Consider the following 14,187-nt stretch of genomic DNA (forward strand, 5'->3'; position numbering starts at 1 on the left):
TCGAAACATACCTATAACATTTTTATTTTTATTTTTAACCGTTTTAAGTTTATGGACGGGTCAACCCAGAATCCGATCCAAATATCCATTTACTCTCACATATATATTCAAATTAACCACAGCTCTCGACCCGACAATCCGGACACTTTCAAAATTAAGCATCATTATATATATATATATATAGATAAGAAAAAAAATTAAAATAACTTATAAAAAATAATTTCTAATCTTAAAATTTAGTTTATTATAACCACAAAAAAAAAAAAAAAAAAAAAAAAAAAAAAAAAAAAAAAAAAAAAAAAAAAAAAAAAAGACAAGGGAAATTTATATCATCCAACATATCAATGTGGCCACTTTCTCATGTTTAGTTGGATCACATCTTATCCTTAATGGACTGCATTCTTGTTCAATGATTGGCTTTTGAAAACTTCTAGTGGAGTATACATTTTTTGGTATTTTCTTTTTCCTGTCAAATATCTCACCTTATGATATAGATTCTTAAACATATATTTATAAATTTATTGACATTTTTTTTATTCAAACTCATCTCAAATTTCAAATATTTCCAAACATTCTCACATTCACAATCAACACTATATTGTGCTATTTGGACCTGCAATTTTTTTCATAATTATTGATCACATAACACAACACATACAAACAAAAAAATCAATTACAACACAAAAGTTGAAACAAAAAGAAAAAAACAGAAACATAGATGAATTAAACACCTCCCCAATATCAAGTCATAAACCAATAATGAAAATTAAACAACTTCTAGGAAAGAAACATAAAAGCAAGAACAACCACAAGACACCAAGTCACATACAAACGATTCCACGACAGGGCAACACACCCACCACTAGATTTCCTACGATGTTTAAGAGTATCCGCAGCTCCAATAACCCCTCTCTTCATATGAGAAACCCCGGTTATTGATGATCTTGCCTCCTCTTGAGACTCTTCTTCACTTTGTTTCATCTCTTTGGCGCTAACAATTTCGTAACCTCCATCTCTGTTTCCTTTCAAACTTGGGGACCTATTAGGGTCTTCTTGTTCTGCAAAAGGGTTCATCATGAAAATGAGAACTATACATATAACCAAATATACTTATACCTTTGGTTTTAGGGATGAAACTGCTTTCACATGCATGATGTGTTGCAAATATGATGATGAAGAGAAGAAAGATGATCAATGATTTTTCCTTCATTCTACTACTAGATCTCAAATTAACCCAAGTGAACATAAAGAAAGAGAGGAGCTTGTGGGCCTGTACTTCAAAGGCAGCAATAAACTGACTTTATTAATGGCATAAAGATTAGAATCCGACCACTTCACATGGAGCAGAGCATATTTGGACTGTTTGTGATTTTTTTTTCTATTTTATTCCGTCTCTGGAAGATTGGGCGAAGTCCAACATCCATTTTACTTTTTTTGATGCCTTTTGCTTCCTGCCCAAAACCTAGTTTGTAATGTATAAAGAATATATATAGAATTGTGGCTTTTCATGACTAATTCAGATAGTAACATCCCTATGAAAATTAAACAAAATAATATCACTATTATAAGTAGAAAGTAGTCACATATGAAGACATAAATTAGAGGGGGGTGTTTAAAAAATGTTTGGGGCGGGCTTACAACAAATAAATGAAAAATTATGAAGGAAACAAGTGGATTAACGTGAATTTTGTCATTTTTTTAGAATTAAATAAGCAAATAATGAATTAAATTGAAAAAAAATAAAAATTTAGGGGTTATTTCATCCTTCTACCATGAAAAAAATCATTTGAGGAAGGCTGCCCACCATGCCCTAAAGTAGATCCATCTTTGAAGCCACCACGCTTAAAGGATGGTGAATCTCGCACACCATATCTCGAATTGGAAAAGAGGAAGGCTTCTTTATCTCGGTAAGGTGTTATATATCATCTCACTCATGAATCTCAATAATATATATGCTCGTTGTTACATATTGAACTCAATAATATGAATACTATGCATATTTAATATTGTGAATTTTAAAGTGGAATGATATTATTGTCCTATTCTTATTCCGAGTTTGAATATGTCGCTCCATTTGTGCAATATTTTTCATGTGTATTCTTGATATAATGATATAAGTAAAAGGTTGTTGAACATTATAGATGATTTTTTTTTTCAAATTAATTTTAAAAAACATTCAGTCAAAAATTATCAAGTACATGTTATGACTGAAAACTAGTAAGTTTCAAGGAAATTTTAGTAAAAAACTTCAAAATAACATCATTAAATGAAAACAAACGGAAGAAATAAACAAATGATCAAGAGTGTCATTTGTTGGGACATGTCGATCAAATAATGTAGCAATATTCATCTGTTGTGATCTCAACACAATAAACAAATTCACATCACATGTAAGCAACATAACTTATATAACTTATACAAGTTTAAGAACAAAAATAAAAGAGTAACAAGCAAGAAAAAACACTTGGAGTAGTAAAGAAGAAGTTAACGGGCTCCTTAGCATTTTGGACACCCCACTACTACTATGACGACGACCATGTTTCTTCTTTCTGACGACGACCTTAGTTTTTTTACTTCCTAAAAAGGGAAGGACCGTGTCCATTAGTTCGCTCTCAGGTTTCACACCATCCAAATTATTAGGAATTGAAGAATATTGTTTTGTTTTGGAAACGCATTCGAGTGAACTTTTGTTGCAATCATGCCAAGTTCTTGTGGACTTGTTTTCACGAAGAGAAGAACTAGAAAAAGCACAAACCGTAAAAGATTGTTGAGAAAAAAATGCGAGGATCCAGAAAGGGATGAAGATAAAGAGGACTGCTCTTCTGGTGTTCTTCATTTTGATCTAGAATTGAATTTGAATGATAAATGATTTAAATTGTTAGGGGTATTTAAAGGGTAATATCAAAGCCAATTGAGAAGTGGGAACTATTAATCAGTATGTTTTGACTATTTATAATCACAAGGCCACTTCTACTTCATGCAACCCTCAAACTCAAATCTTTATTATTATTATTTTTTATATTTTTTTAATAATAATCTGTTTATATAATACAACTCATGAATATGTAGCTGGATCATTTTTTAAGATAAAGAAAAAGATACGGGGCCAATTCTTATATTATATATATTTTAAAAAACATTGCAACGTTTAAGCATGAATATAATACAAATTATATATATTTCAGTATCCAAAATATTTATATATTTATTCTTTTTTGAAATCAAAATTTATTCTAAAAATAAAGACTCCTATTTCAAGTTAAGTTGTTTTTAACTAATATTTGTTATTTCAAAGTTATATACATACATTGATACACAATGTTTATTTATTTTTTAATTACTCAAACTATTTCAAAAAAATTCATATTATTTAGAATATATATTTTTAAAAGATAAAAAAGTTTTTAAGTCCTACATTATTAGAGATGGGGGCAATGTGTAGGGATGGCAATGGGTACCCGTATACCCGATACCCGTGGGTACCCGATGATCGGGTTCGGGTATTTTAAATCGGATTCGGGGTCGGGGATGGGGAGTAAAAAATGGTACCCGATCGGGTTCGGGGTCGGGGATGGGGAGTGTTGAAAACCCAAACCCGATACCCGATACCCGAATATATTAAATATTAATATATATTAATAAAATTTAAGTGACTTATCAAATTCTAACTACTAACTAATTAACTATCATTAAATAAATATATTAATTATTTTATCATTACTCTTAACATCATTTCCTACCTACATCATGCACGCTTAACATAATTTCATTAATTTGTAATAAATGTTTCCTTCTCATATATCTTCATTCAACCTTACTTCAAGAGTCTAAGTCTTCAACTTCTATCTTCTTCAACTTCTTCTTCTTTAATATAAGGCATATATCTATGCAAGTAAGTAATATTTTCATCTGGTCTTCAACTTTTATAATCTTATATTTATTTATTTACTTAATCTTCAATATTTATTTTGTAGTTTCTTCTTCCGTCATAACAACAACAAAGTTGGTTTTTTTGTAAGATCTACATGACTACAAGTCTACAACACAAGTAGGTAAGTAATACTTTCATTATTTATAGATTTTTTTGTTTAATATGTGGAATCTCTTTAATACTAGACATAACTGATGTATACGACAAGAGATTTAGGCATACTTTCATTATATATAATATGTCTATCAGTTATTTGACTCAAATTAAATAAACCGTATCAAACATTATATAAATTTATCAAAGCGTTATGGATTTTTCACAACTAACAAACTATGGTTCTAAATTATAATAGAATATTAATATTATTAAATATTTTTTATGAAATAATTTATAATTTAATAAAGTAATACAATAAATAAATTTATTTTTTATTTGGAAAAAATAAAGGGTCAAAAGGGTTTTTTAAGGAATATTAAAAGTTCTTTATATTTAGTTCAATATATTAGTTTAAAAATAAAAGAGTTTTTTTTAAATATTATGTTTAACTATATTTAGAGAATAATAGTTCAACATATTAGTTATTTATTTTTATAAATATTTTTGGAAAAATATTAATATATAAGACTAGGCAAAAGAATATATTAATCCTTATTTTCTAAGTAATTAATTGTTTGTCAAAGATTTCAGGTAAGTTATTAGTCTATTTTGTATTTGTTAATGTTGATTGTTTTTTATTGATTTTGTAGGTTGTAATTAAAGGTGTTGAAGAAGAGTATTCAAGAAGGATGTTTTTTTGTGAGAACTAATTTGATGATTTTGAAGTTTTTGTGTTTAATTAAGAATTATGTTCTATCACTTTTAAGTTTATTTGTATTTTTGTAGTATGGATGAATTTATATTTTATAGTGTGGATGATTTTCTGTTTAAGGATGTAATATTTATTAATAGTTGTAGGTTAATTATATTTTGTAGTAATATATTATATTATTTAATTTATATAATTTTAGTTAATTAAAATATAATTTTTTAATATTTAATATCGGGTAATGGGGTACCCGTCGGGGATCGGGTACCCGATGAATTGGGGATGGGGATATAAATAGAGATACCCGTTGGGTTCGGGGTCGGGTAGTAATTTGAAAATCGGGTTCGGGGATGGGTACTTCACTACCCGGCGGGTAGGGTACCCGTTGTCATCCCTAATGTGTACTCATATGTCCGATACATGTGAGTACGATAGTCGGGTTCGAATATTTTAAATCGAATTCGAGTTCAGAATCGAACATGGGAACATGGGAGGAGAGAAGGTACCTGGTCGGGTATATGTCAAGGATGAGAAGTGTGCTAAACTCAAACTCTATACCCAATTATATTAATATTAAAAATATTTTTTCATTAAAATTTAATGTAAATTTTCAAATGCTTCGTAATTATAAATATCATCATAAATACTCCATTTAACTTAATCTTGTCCACAATCAACTACAAATATCATAATAAATACATTTTCACTCCATCGTTAAATTTTTTATATTTCCAAAAAATATTTCTTTATGTAAATCTTGATTTTCAACTTTACTTTAATAACAAAATATTATTTTTTCTTATCATTCTTGGTGTTCAATCTTTTATTATTATTTTTTTATTATATATTTTTTTACTCTAGTTTATTTTTTTAAGATCTACCAAATAAGTAGGTAAGTAAATAATGTTTTTATTTATATTTTTAACATTTCGATATTACTAATTTTAAAATTATTTATTATAATTATGTTTATTTTAAAAAAAAATTATAATCTTATAATTAATTTTTTAATCGGGTAATGGAATACCCGTAAGACATCGGATACCTGACGAATCAAGAATGTGAATAAAAATAGATATATCCATTAGGTTTATAGTCGAAGAGTAAAATGTAAATTAGATTCGAAAATGTGTACTTTCCACTCGACGTAAAGTACCCAGGGTCATTCTATGCATTGTCATAAATTTAAAAGATAAAACACAAACTCAACACAAATACATAATCTCAAATGTATTAATATCACAACATATACGCTTAAAACAAAAGAAGACTGAACCAACAAAGACAACCTCTTGAAACACAAAATTAGAAGTTATTGGGTCTCGCATGATCTCCAACCCCCACTTGTATTATTGATACGGACTCCATGACGTGCCTATCTCATGGTAACTTTTTGACTTCCTATAAAAGAAAAATCGTATGTACCCATTTGTTATTTTTTGTACTCTAAATTGGGATGGTTGGAGTGTAGTGTAATAGCTAATTAAGGTGTTTTCATTGCAATCAAGTCAGGTTGATTGAACCTCATTTTCATGAAGAAACAAACTAGTAGATGAGCAATAATTACAAATCGTGAAAGAAAAAGAAGATGACTGTGAAAGAGATGAAAAGAGAGAATCTTAAATAAACGGTCCATTTGGATGAACTATTAGAGAATTAGCAATAGAAAGATAGATCGAATTGGGAAAATGGGAAATGGGAAATGAATGAATGACTTAATTACATTAGTTGTTATTATTTAAAGGAGTAACTTTTATACAATAGCCAACAATTTATTAATTAGAATAAAAATTATAATGAGCTTGATGTAGACAAAGTCAAGAAAGATTGAGTTGCATTTCAAGTCAAATAATTATTAGACAAAAATATCACCAAAATAAAGTAAACAAAGCATATTAGCAAGTTAATAAACAAATTCAAACAATAACTCTAACTAGTTAAATTAAATTGCAATATCTTTTAGCAATCTCAAACTCAAAATATACTAGTAAAAAAAAGGTTTTTAACGACCAACATTAGCCACGGCGAATATACGCCGTGATTAATAATATTCTTTCAGCTGATTAAACATTTAATTTCTACGTCAAGCTCCATTGATCGTCTTGGTGTGAGTTCCAATTTCACCTCTTATATTCTTGATATTACTTTGTAAAATAACTTTTCTTTACATAAAAATTAATCACTTCAAATTATGTTTTTAAATGTCTGGAGAAATTGTTTTAGACTTCACCAACATGACTAATCAAATTGTTAAACTTGGAGTTGATTTACCTCAGGTTTGTTGAGTTAGATCTCCTTTATTTGTGAAGAATGTTTCATCATTACAGTACACTTATACCCACATGAACTTCATTGGAATTGTTAGTTTTTTTCTATTCATAAGCCAAAGACTAATAATAAACATCTTGTGCTGGTAAACTTGTAGGAATTTAATGTAATTTTTGTCACTAAGTTTGCGAAGCTGAGATTTAAGAAATCAAATAAGTATTGGGTTGAAAGCTCCTGAGGGTGAATATTGTACTAAAGTTTTCATTATACTTTGCTTATGTGTGGATTGTGTCAAAAAAAAATTCAAATTCACCTACTTTTTTTTTCCACATTTTAAGTTTGTCAACAACAAGAAACGTTCATAGAGGAGAACAAGAATATGCAACAACGGATGGAACAGGAACATGCAAAAACGGATGCACAACATGCATGTGAAATGGAAGAGATGTACGCACTAGTGTTCGCACAACAAGAGTATATAAGGACACTCATTTCTAGGATGCCCCCTCCTCCCCCGATTAGTAGCGATTGACGTATATTTCAAATTTTTGTACTAGTACAATTTAAGATGCTTTAGATATTTGAAATTTGGTGATTTTATTTATGAATGGTTTTTTTTTTATGAAATAGTTTTTTATAAAATTCAAAATATAGCAAAAAAATCCGAAACCAAACAATATCAACGTCGGCGTTAGGAGGAGAGTCGACGTTAATAATATCATTTATTAACCACAGATTTAGGAAAAAATCGCCGTGGTTAAAAATAAAAAAATTTTAACATCAAAATCTTTAACATTGATGGACGACGGTTTTGGTAGCCAACGTTAATAAGTATTAACGTCGGCATTAGGACTTTTAACGACGACAAAGCCGTCTCTAATAGTATCATTTCCAATTGGGAGACATTTAAAAAGAATAAAATTAATTTCAGTTCTAACCAAAAACTATTTAGAACAAGTTAAATATATCATAAATTTTAAGCAAAACTTAAAAACTCAAAATAATATCAGAAAACAAAAACAAAAACAAATTGAACAAAAAAAGAATTCACAAATTCAAATGACTAAGTTCAACACACAGATCTGAATACTCTTTTATTGCCATTTCATCATATTTAACCTTAGGTATGAATGATTATATAATCTCAAAATAATAACAAAATTCAAATGAATATAACTTATACAAATTTGAGGATAAAGATAATAGTGTAACAAGTTATAAGACCAACCATTTGAACAACTAAAACAGAATCTAACAGGCTCCTCCGCATTTTGGACACCCCACCAGAACTACCACCACGCACATGACCACCCCTTCTTATAACGACCCTCGCTTGATGACTTCTTGAAAAGGGAAAGATTGTGTCCATATGATCGTTCTCCGGCTGCATATTCTCAAAATTATTAGAAATCGGATGGTCGAGTTGTCCTTTGGATACACAATTGAGTGAATTTTTATTGCAATCATGAAGAGACGAGTTAGGAAGAGCAAAAACTGTAATAGATTGACGAGAAAAAAAGATTAGAGTTGAAAAAATGGTAAAAAAAGAAAGTAATAATGTCATCTTCATGAGCTAGAAGAAAAGAGTGAGTAATGAATATTGATTTACATTGCCGACTGCTATTGCTATTTATAGGATGAGAGACATCAAGTGCAAAAATGGTAAGGATTATTAATTAATAAATTTAAATATTGATCACACAACCCTCATCATGCATCCCACAAAACCAATTTACTTTTTATTTTATTATTATAAAATAATTATAATGATACTAATTTAATCTTGCTATCAAATATGAGTTGATTTTCTTGCGTCATCCTCACCTGGTATACCAAATATATTTCTCTTAATTTATTTATATGGTATCAAATTTTATTATTATTTTTATTTGATTTTTTTTTTAATATACGAAGATATTATTATCCTACCGACACAATTTTTATTGTGACATTTAATCTCTTAAATATTCACTCTGGTCACAATTTTTATTGTGACATTTAATCTCTTAAATATTTACTTTGGTCACTTAACTATCTTAGTGAGTTTTAGAATATTATTTTTTAAATCACTGTATGACAAAATATCATTTCAAAATTAGATAATCGGATAAAATAATAATGCATATTGTTTAAATTTTTATGATTTTAGGTGTATAAAAATATGTTAATTGGAAATTTACATATAAATAATCTTACTAAAAAATGGTTTTTTATAAAATATTTTTTGCAATTCCAATATTTAACATAATAAGTAGTTGACCAATTTATTTCAATCTCTTACACAATTACACAACCATAAACAATTAACAAATTCAAACAACATCACTTTAAGAGATTATTATTTTAAACGCGCAGTGTAAATTGTATTAATAACAACACTTATTTTACTACATTAAGAATAAAGAAGATGGAATACCCAGCAAAGGCAATCGCTGGGAACACAGAAGATGAAGCTACCAGGCCTCCTCGAATTTCAGATGTCCCACTTCTAGTAACATTGTTACGGATTGGACGACGACGTCTAAGTGTTGCATTTTGACTTTCTAAAAAGGAAAAACCAGTGGCGCCCATTTGATCATTTTTGGACTCGACATGAGCAGTGGCGGACCCAGAAATATTTTCTCGGGGGGTCAAATAAATAGTAACGTAGCATTTTTTTGGATAAATGCATTTTTTAATTAAAACTTTACTCGGTAATTACATAAAAATACTAATAAGCACAATTACTAAATTATTCTTGTCCATGAGTCGGTACAAAAGAAGACAAAATCTCTTCATTACGTTGACTATACCAATTAATCAATTCAAGAAAATTACCTTTAGTTGATGAACTACTTGACTCATCATGTCCTCGAAAAGGTAATCATTGCCTCAATAGAAAGCGTGTTACATCAAACATTGTCGTTAAACAGGTGCGATAATTTATTTCTATATCACGGCCATGTGTACGTAAAACGTTTCTCATGCTATGTCTTTGATCTTAAAATGATTCAAATTGAATTTTAGCTTCATTATGACAACTATTTGAAGTTCCCATATGTCGATTGAATCTTTCTAATTCCCTTTTCCAATTTTTATACTCATCTACTATAAAGGTATCATCTACGTTTTCTCTATTTAAAAGTTTAAAAAGATAACACTAAAAACAAAATGATGCATCTTTTGATATGCTATATTCTAACCATGTATATTTGATCAGTAACATTAGACTCATTAGTTAGGCTCATTAATTGATTGAGAAAGCTCAGATTGGTTATGTGATGTAGAAGTAAAATAAATAACTAAAAATAAATATGTGTTATAACCTAGACCCCTAAATAAAATCTAACAAATACATGTATTTTGTTGTAATAGTTTAAAACTAATTTAAAATTAAGAAATACAAAATAATATTTTACCTTTATATTTATATAAATTATTATTTTACCCTTATATTTATATATATTATTATTTTAATCTTTAATTTATAAGTAATTTGTATTATTAATTATATTGAAATTAATAAAATATATATATATATATATATATATATATATATATATATATATGATTATAATATAAATGTAGTTTTAAAATAAATAATAATCTTATATGATTTTCATTATTTTATATATAATTCTTTATATTTTAAATTATATAAATAAATCTTATTTATATATTAACTAAAATTTATGTATTATTATAAATATTGTATCTTAGAAAATATTATTGGTATAAAATAAAATATTAATAATAATTATTTTAATAAAATTATATTTTAAATTAGAATACTATAATTATGAATTAGTTTTTTTTATTATTTTTAATAAAAGAAAGTGTTAATTTACTATAAATATTTATATATTAAAAAATAATGTTTTTATTAAATAAAAAAAATATTATTTTATAAAAAGAAGTGTGAAATTATTATAAAGAAAATGTGAGAGGCAAGGTTTGATCACATGACCTTTATTATGGATTTCAACTCCAAAACTAGCAAGACAAAGCCTTATTTGGTAAATATATATATTTATAAAATATCTTAAAACTTTTATGGTTGGGGGAGGCCCGGGCCCCTTGTAGGTCCGCCACTGGACATGAGTGTCATGTAATTTTCTTTTTGAAACGTACCCAGTGTCTTCATTGCATTTAAGCCCGGTAGGAAGTGCAGAAATCGTAAGAGATCGATCACAAAAAAAGAAAAATATTATTAATGTCAAAGAGATGAAAAAAGAGATTCTCAGGTACATATCCTTATGGATCTGGGTGGTTTGCATTAGTTGTTATTGTTCTTTGTTTCTATTTAAAGGAAAAGTTGTAAAAGATGAAAAACTCGGTGGGGACATATTTATTATGACATTTATAAGTTTCAGCTACTACCAACAACTAAAAAGAAAAATCAATATTAGTAAAGATGTAGACACAATTCAATAATGGCAGGGCTACATTTTAAGCCTAGTCATAGCACGCTAATAACTTTAATAAAACTATTTTTCGTTTCTAATATTAGTTGTAAAATTTATTGTTGAATCCAATATTAATTTCAAAATAATTTGAAATGAATCACTTGAATAGAAGATGGCAATACCTAATTTACATTAGACATTGTGTCCATCTGGCCGGATAGGTCTGTCAATTTTGATAATTATTTGAATTTTTTCAAATTCTATAGTATATATAGTTACATATACCAAAATTCGAGAAACAAGAACAGTTTCTAAAAACAATTTGGGGTCATCTATTCGATCAAACAAAAGCAACAATATCACACCATCCAAATCATTCTCCGCCAATTATTTTAGAAAATGCGTGTATTACGACTATGCTCACTCGATTCAATCGAGTGGACAAAGTAGTTGTTTTTCAGGTTCTAACCTTATGATGAACTAAGGTTCTCGTATTAAACATACTCTTGACTTGACTTACATGCGGGAAATTCATAGAAAAATTAGGGTTCGAGTTTTATTCGTCCCTTCAAAGCTTATTATGGAACCACTACCATCATAAATATAACATTTTCATAAACTCATCTGTACCTGATAATTTGCCATGCATTACAACTTATATGCTATTTATTATTTTTGGTGTTCTATATTGACTAACTCACTCAATCAACGTTACTATTTTTATTATCATGTATGGTTTGGAGTTTTCATTATAAAATAGCTAGAGGCTATAAAAATAATATAGTTGTCAATTTCAGAATAGCTTTAATTTTCTAGTCTCGTGTTGTTTTTGTGTGACCGAAAACTCCAATTTATCACTCAAATTATAAAATTGACAACTATATTTTTATTCAATTTAATTGAGGGTGAAAACTCAAAATCTTGATCTTGAAGACACGAGTCCCTACCACTATTATTTTATTTCTTTACTATTTTCCATTTTAACACCATCAACAAATTCCTTCTTTAAATCAATCTTTATCGATATTTTAACCCTAAGTCTAATATTTGTCATTCTTTAAATCAATCTTTAACTCGAAGTACAAAGTAAGCTCTCCTATCTCGAAAATCGAGATACGATAACCTTATTAAAAGTGCATGAGTTAGATTAATAAAATACGGATTAAATATACTCTTAAAAACCGATATTACTAAATATAGTCTTGAAGTAATATTTAATTAAATTACATAATCAACTTTATTAAAGGTGTGGGGGATAGATGAATAAAACCGGTATTGATTGAGACTAAATCTAGTCTACAAAAAATATCCAACTAATTACATTTACTAATAATCCATTTATATTTTCAATTAAATTACAAAACATTTTAGCAATTCCAATTTTTAACATAATATTATTATTTGATAAAATCAACCAATTTTCTTTCAATCTCTTCAACAATTACACAACAATAAATAATAAAAACTGTAACCACATGACAATACCATATTCCTTTACCAAGGAAGATGTTAGATACCATTAGAGCCCTTGGTTCGACCTCCTCTCTATACTAGATTGAGAACAAAGAAAATGGAATAACCAACAAAGGAAAACGCTTGGAGTCCATGAGAAGAACCTTTCGTGCCTTGGATCTCGGATGCCCCACTAGTACTAATGGTACGAAAGCGAGGGCTTCTTCGAGGGCGTCTTCGTCCGGCAGTAACTTTTTCACTTCCTAAAAACGGAAAAACATCAGCCCCCATTTGATCTCTTTTGGATTCTACTCTCGTGATATATGGAGTGTCCAGCCGAGTTGATTGAACCTCTTGTTCATGAAGAGCTGACAAAGTAGAAGTATGAAGAGCATAAATTGTAAGAGATTGATTAGATGAAAAGAAAAATATTGTGAGAGAGATGAAAATTGAGATCCTCAAGTAGATGTCCATTTGAAATTAGAGCAATAGAAGAATTGTGATGAATGATTTGCATTTGTTGTTTTTTATTTCTATTTAAAGGAGGAGATGTCATCAAAGATGAACCACGCTTGGATTAATGGATTATTTATATTTTTTTAGTAATTTCAACTACTAACAATTAATTAATAAATTAGAAAAAAAGCATCTTGATGAGTTTGACGATGCTGACCTCAAGTTAATAATGGGGTGCATTTCCAGCCTAGTCATAACATAACACACTATAACGTAAATGGAATTGTTTTCCTTATTTGATATTTTAATTTTAAAATATATTGTTGTACGTGATATTTCAATTTCAAAAGAATTTTATTATTATTGTAAAATTATTCATACTATGAAAATTGAGAACATGATATTAAGAAAAAAAAATGAAGAGATTAATAAGTACGAAGGTTTTTAAAAAAGACGACATACACTCCACTCAACAGAATTTTAGAACAAATCTAAGAAAACGTTAAAATAATAGTGTTATAAATTAGATGCATCAGTCTAATACAATCACGATAGATACAACCATTCTTTTCTAGCTAATTAATAATAATTAGTTATTCAAAAAAATAATAAGAATGATAATATATATATCCGAGGTCTCAATTCAAATCTCCCAACAAATAAAAACATTTGAATATCACTCCATTGATATTAGTTATGTTCCAAATTAAAAGAATTGAAAAGAATAAAATTAAAGTCCAAGCTAAGTCAATATATTCAAAATTATCATACTCAAATTTTAAGATAAAAAATAAAATTCCCTAAAAGTATTTGATACTCATGAAAAGGATTGATAATATTGAGAGGCTTTGTTTTGCCTAAACTAGCAGCTTAAAAATTTACGAAGTTGC

The 14,187-nt window shown here is 28.1% G+C and overlaps 1 protein-coding gene across 1 annotated transcript; it reads right to left on the reverse strand.

Moving 5' to 3' along the window:
• Positions 1–546: 546 nt before the first annotated feature.
• LOC124936898 lies at positions 547–1,297 on the reverse strand. The gene is made up of 2 exons (XM_047477428.1): positions 1,117–1,297; positions 547–1,058 (listed from the first exon to the last, which is right to left on the reverse strand). Exons 1-2 carry the CDS (start codon positions 1,244–1,246, stop codon positions 778–780), a joined length of 411 nt encoding a protein of 136 aa, XP_047333384.1. The 5' UTR covers positions 1,247–1,297; the 3' UTR covers positions 547–777.
• Positions 1,298–14,187: the final 12,890 nt, after the last annotated feature.

The sequence above is a fragment of the Impatiens glandulifera genome, chromosome 4, assembly GCF_907164915.1.
Source record: "Impatiens glandulifera chromosome 4, dImpGla2.1, whole genome shotgun sequence".
In the NCBI taxonomy this organism is placed as follows: Eukaryota; Viridiplantae; Streptophyta; class Magnoliopsida; order Ericales; family Balsaminaceae; genus Impatiens; species Impatiens glandulifera.

What these genes read in the sequence shown, in the direction of transcription:
- LOC124936898 (XM_047477428.1), bottom strand. Translation starts at nt 1,246, where the DNA reads ATGTTCACTTGGGTTAATTTGAGATCTAGTAGTAGAATGAAGGAAAAA. An exon ending in TTTCATCCCTAAAACCAAAG is followed by an intron (nt 1,059 to 1,116) that starts GTATAAGTATAT and finishes ACCCTTTTGCAG; the next exon opens with AACAAGAAGACCCTAATAGG.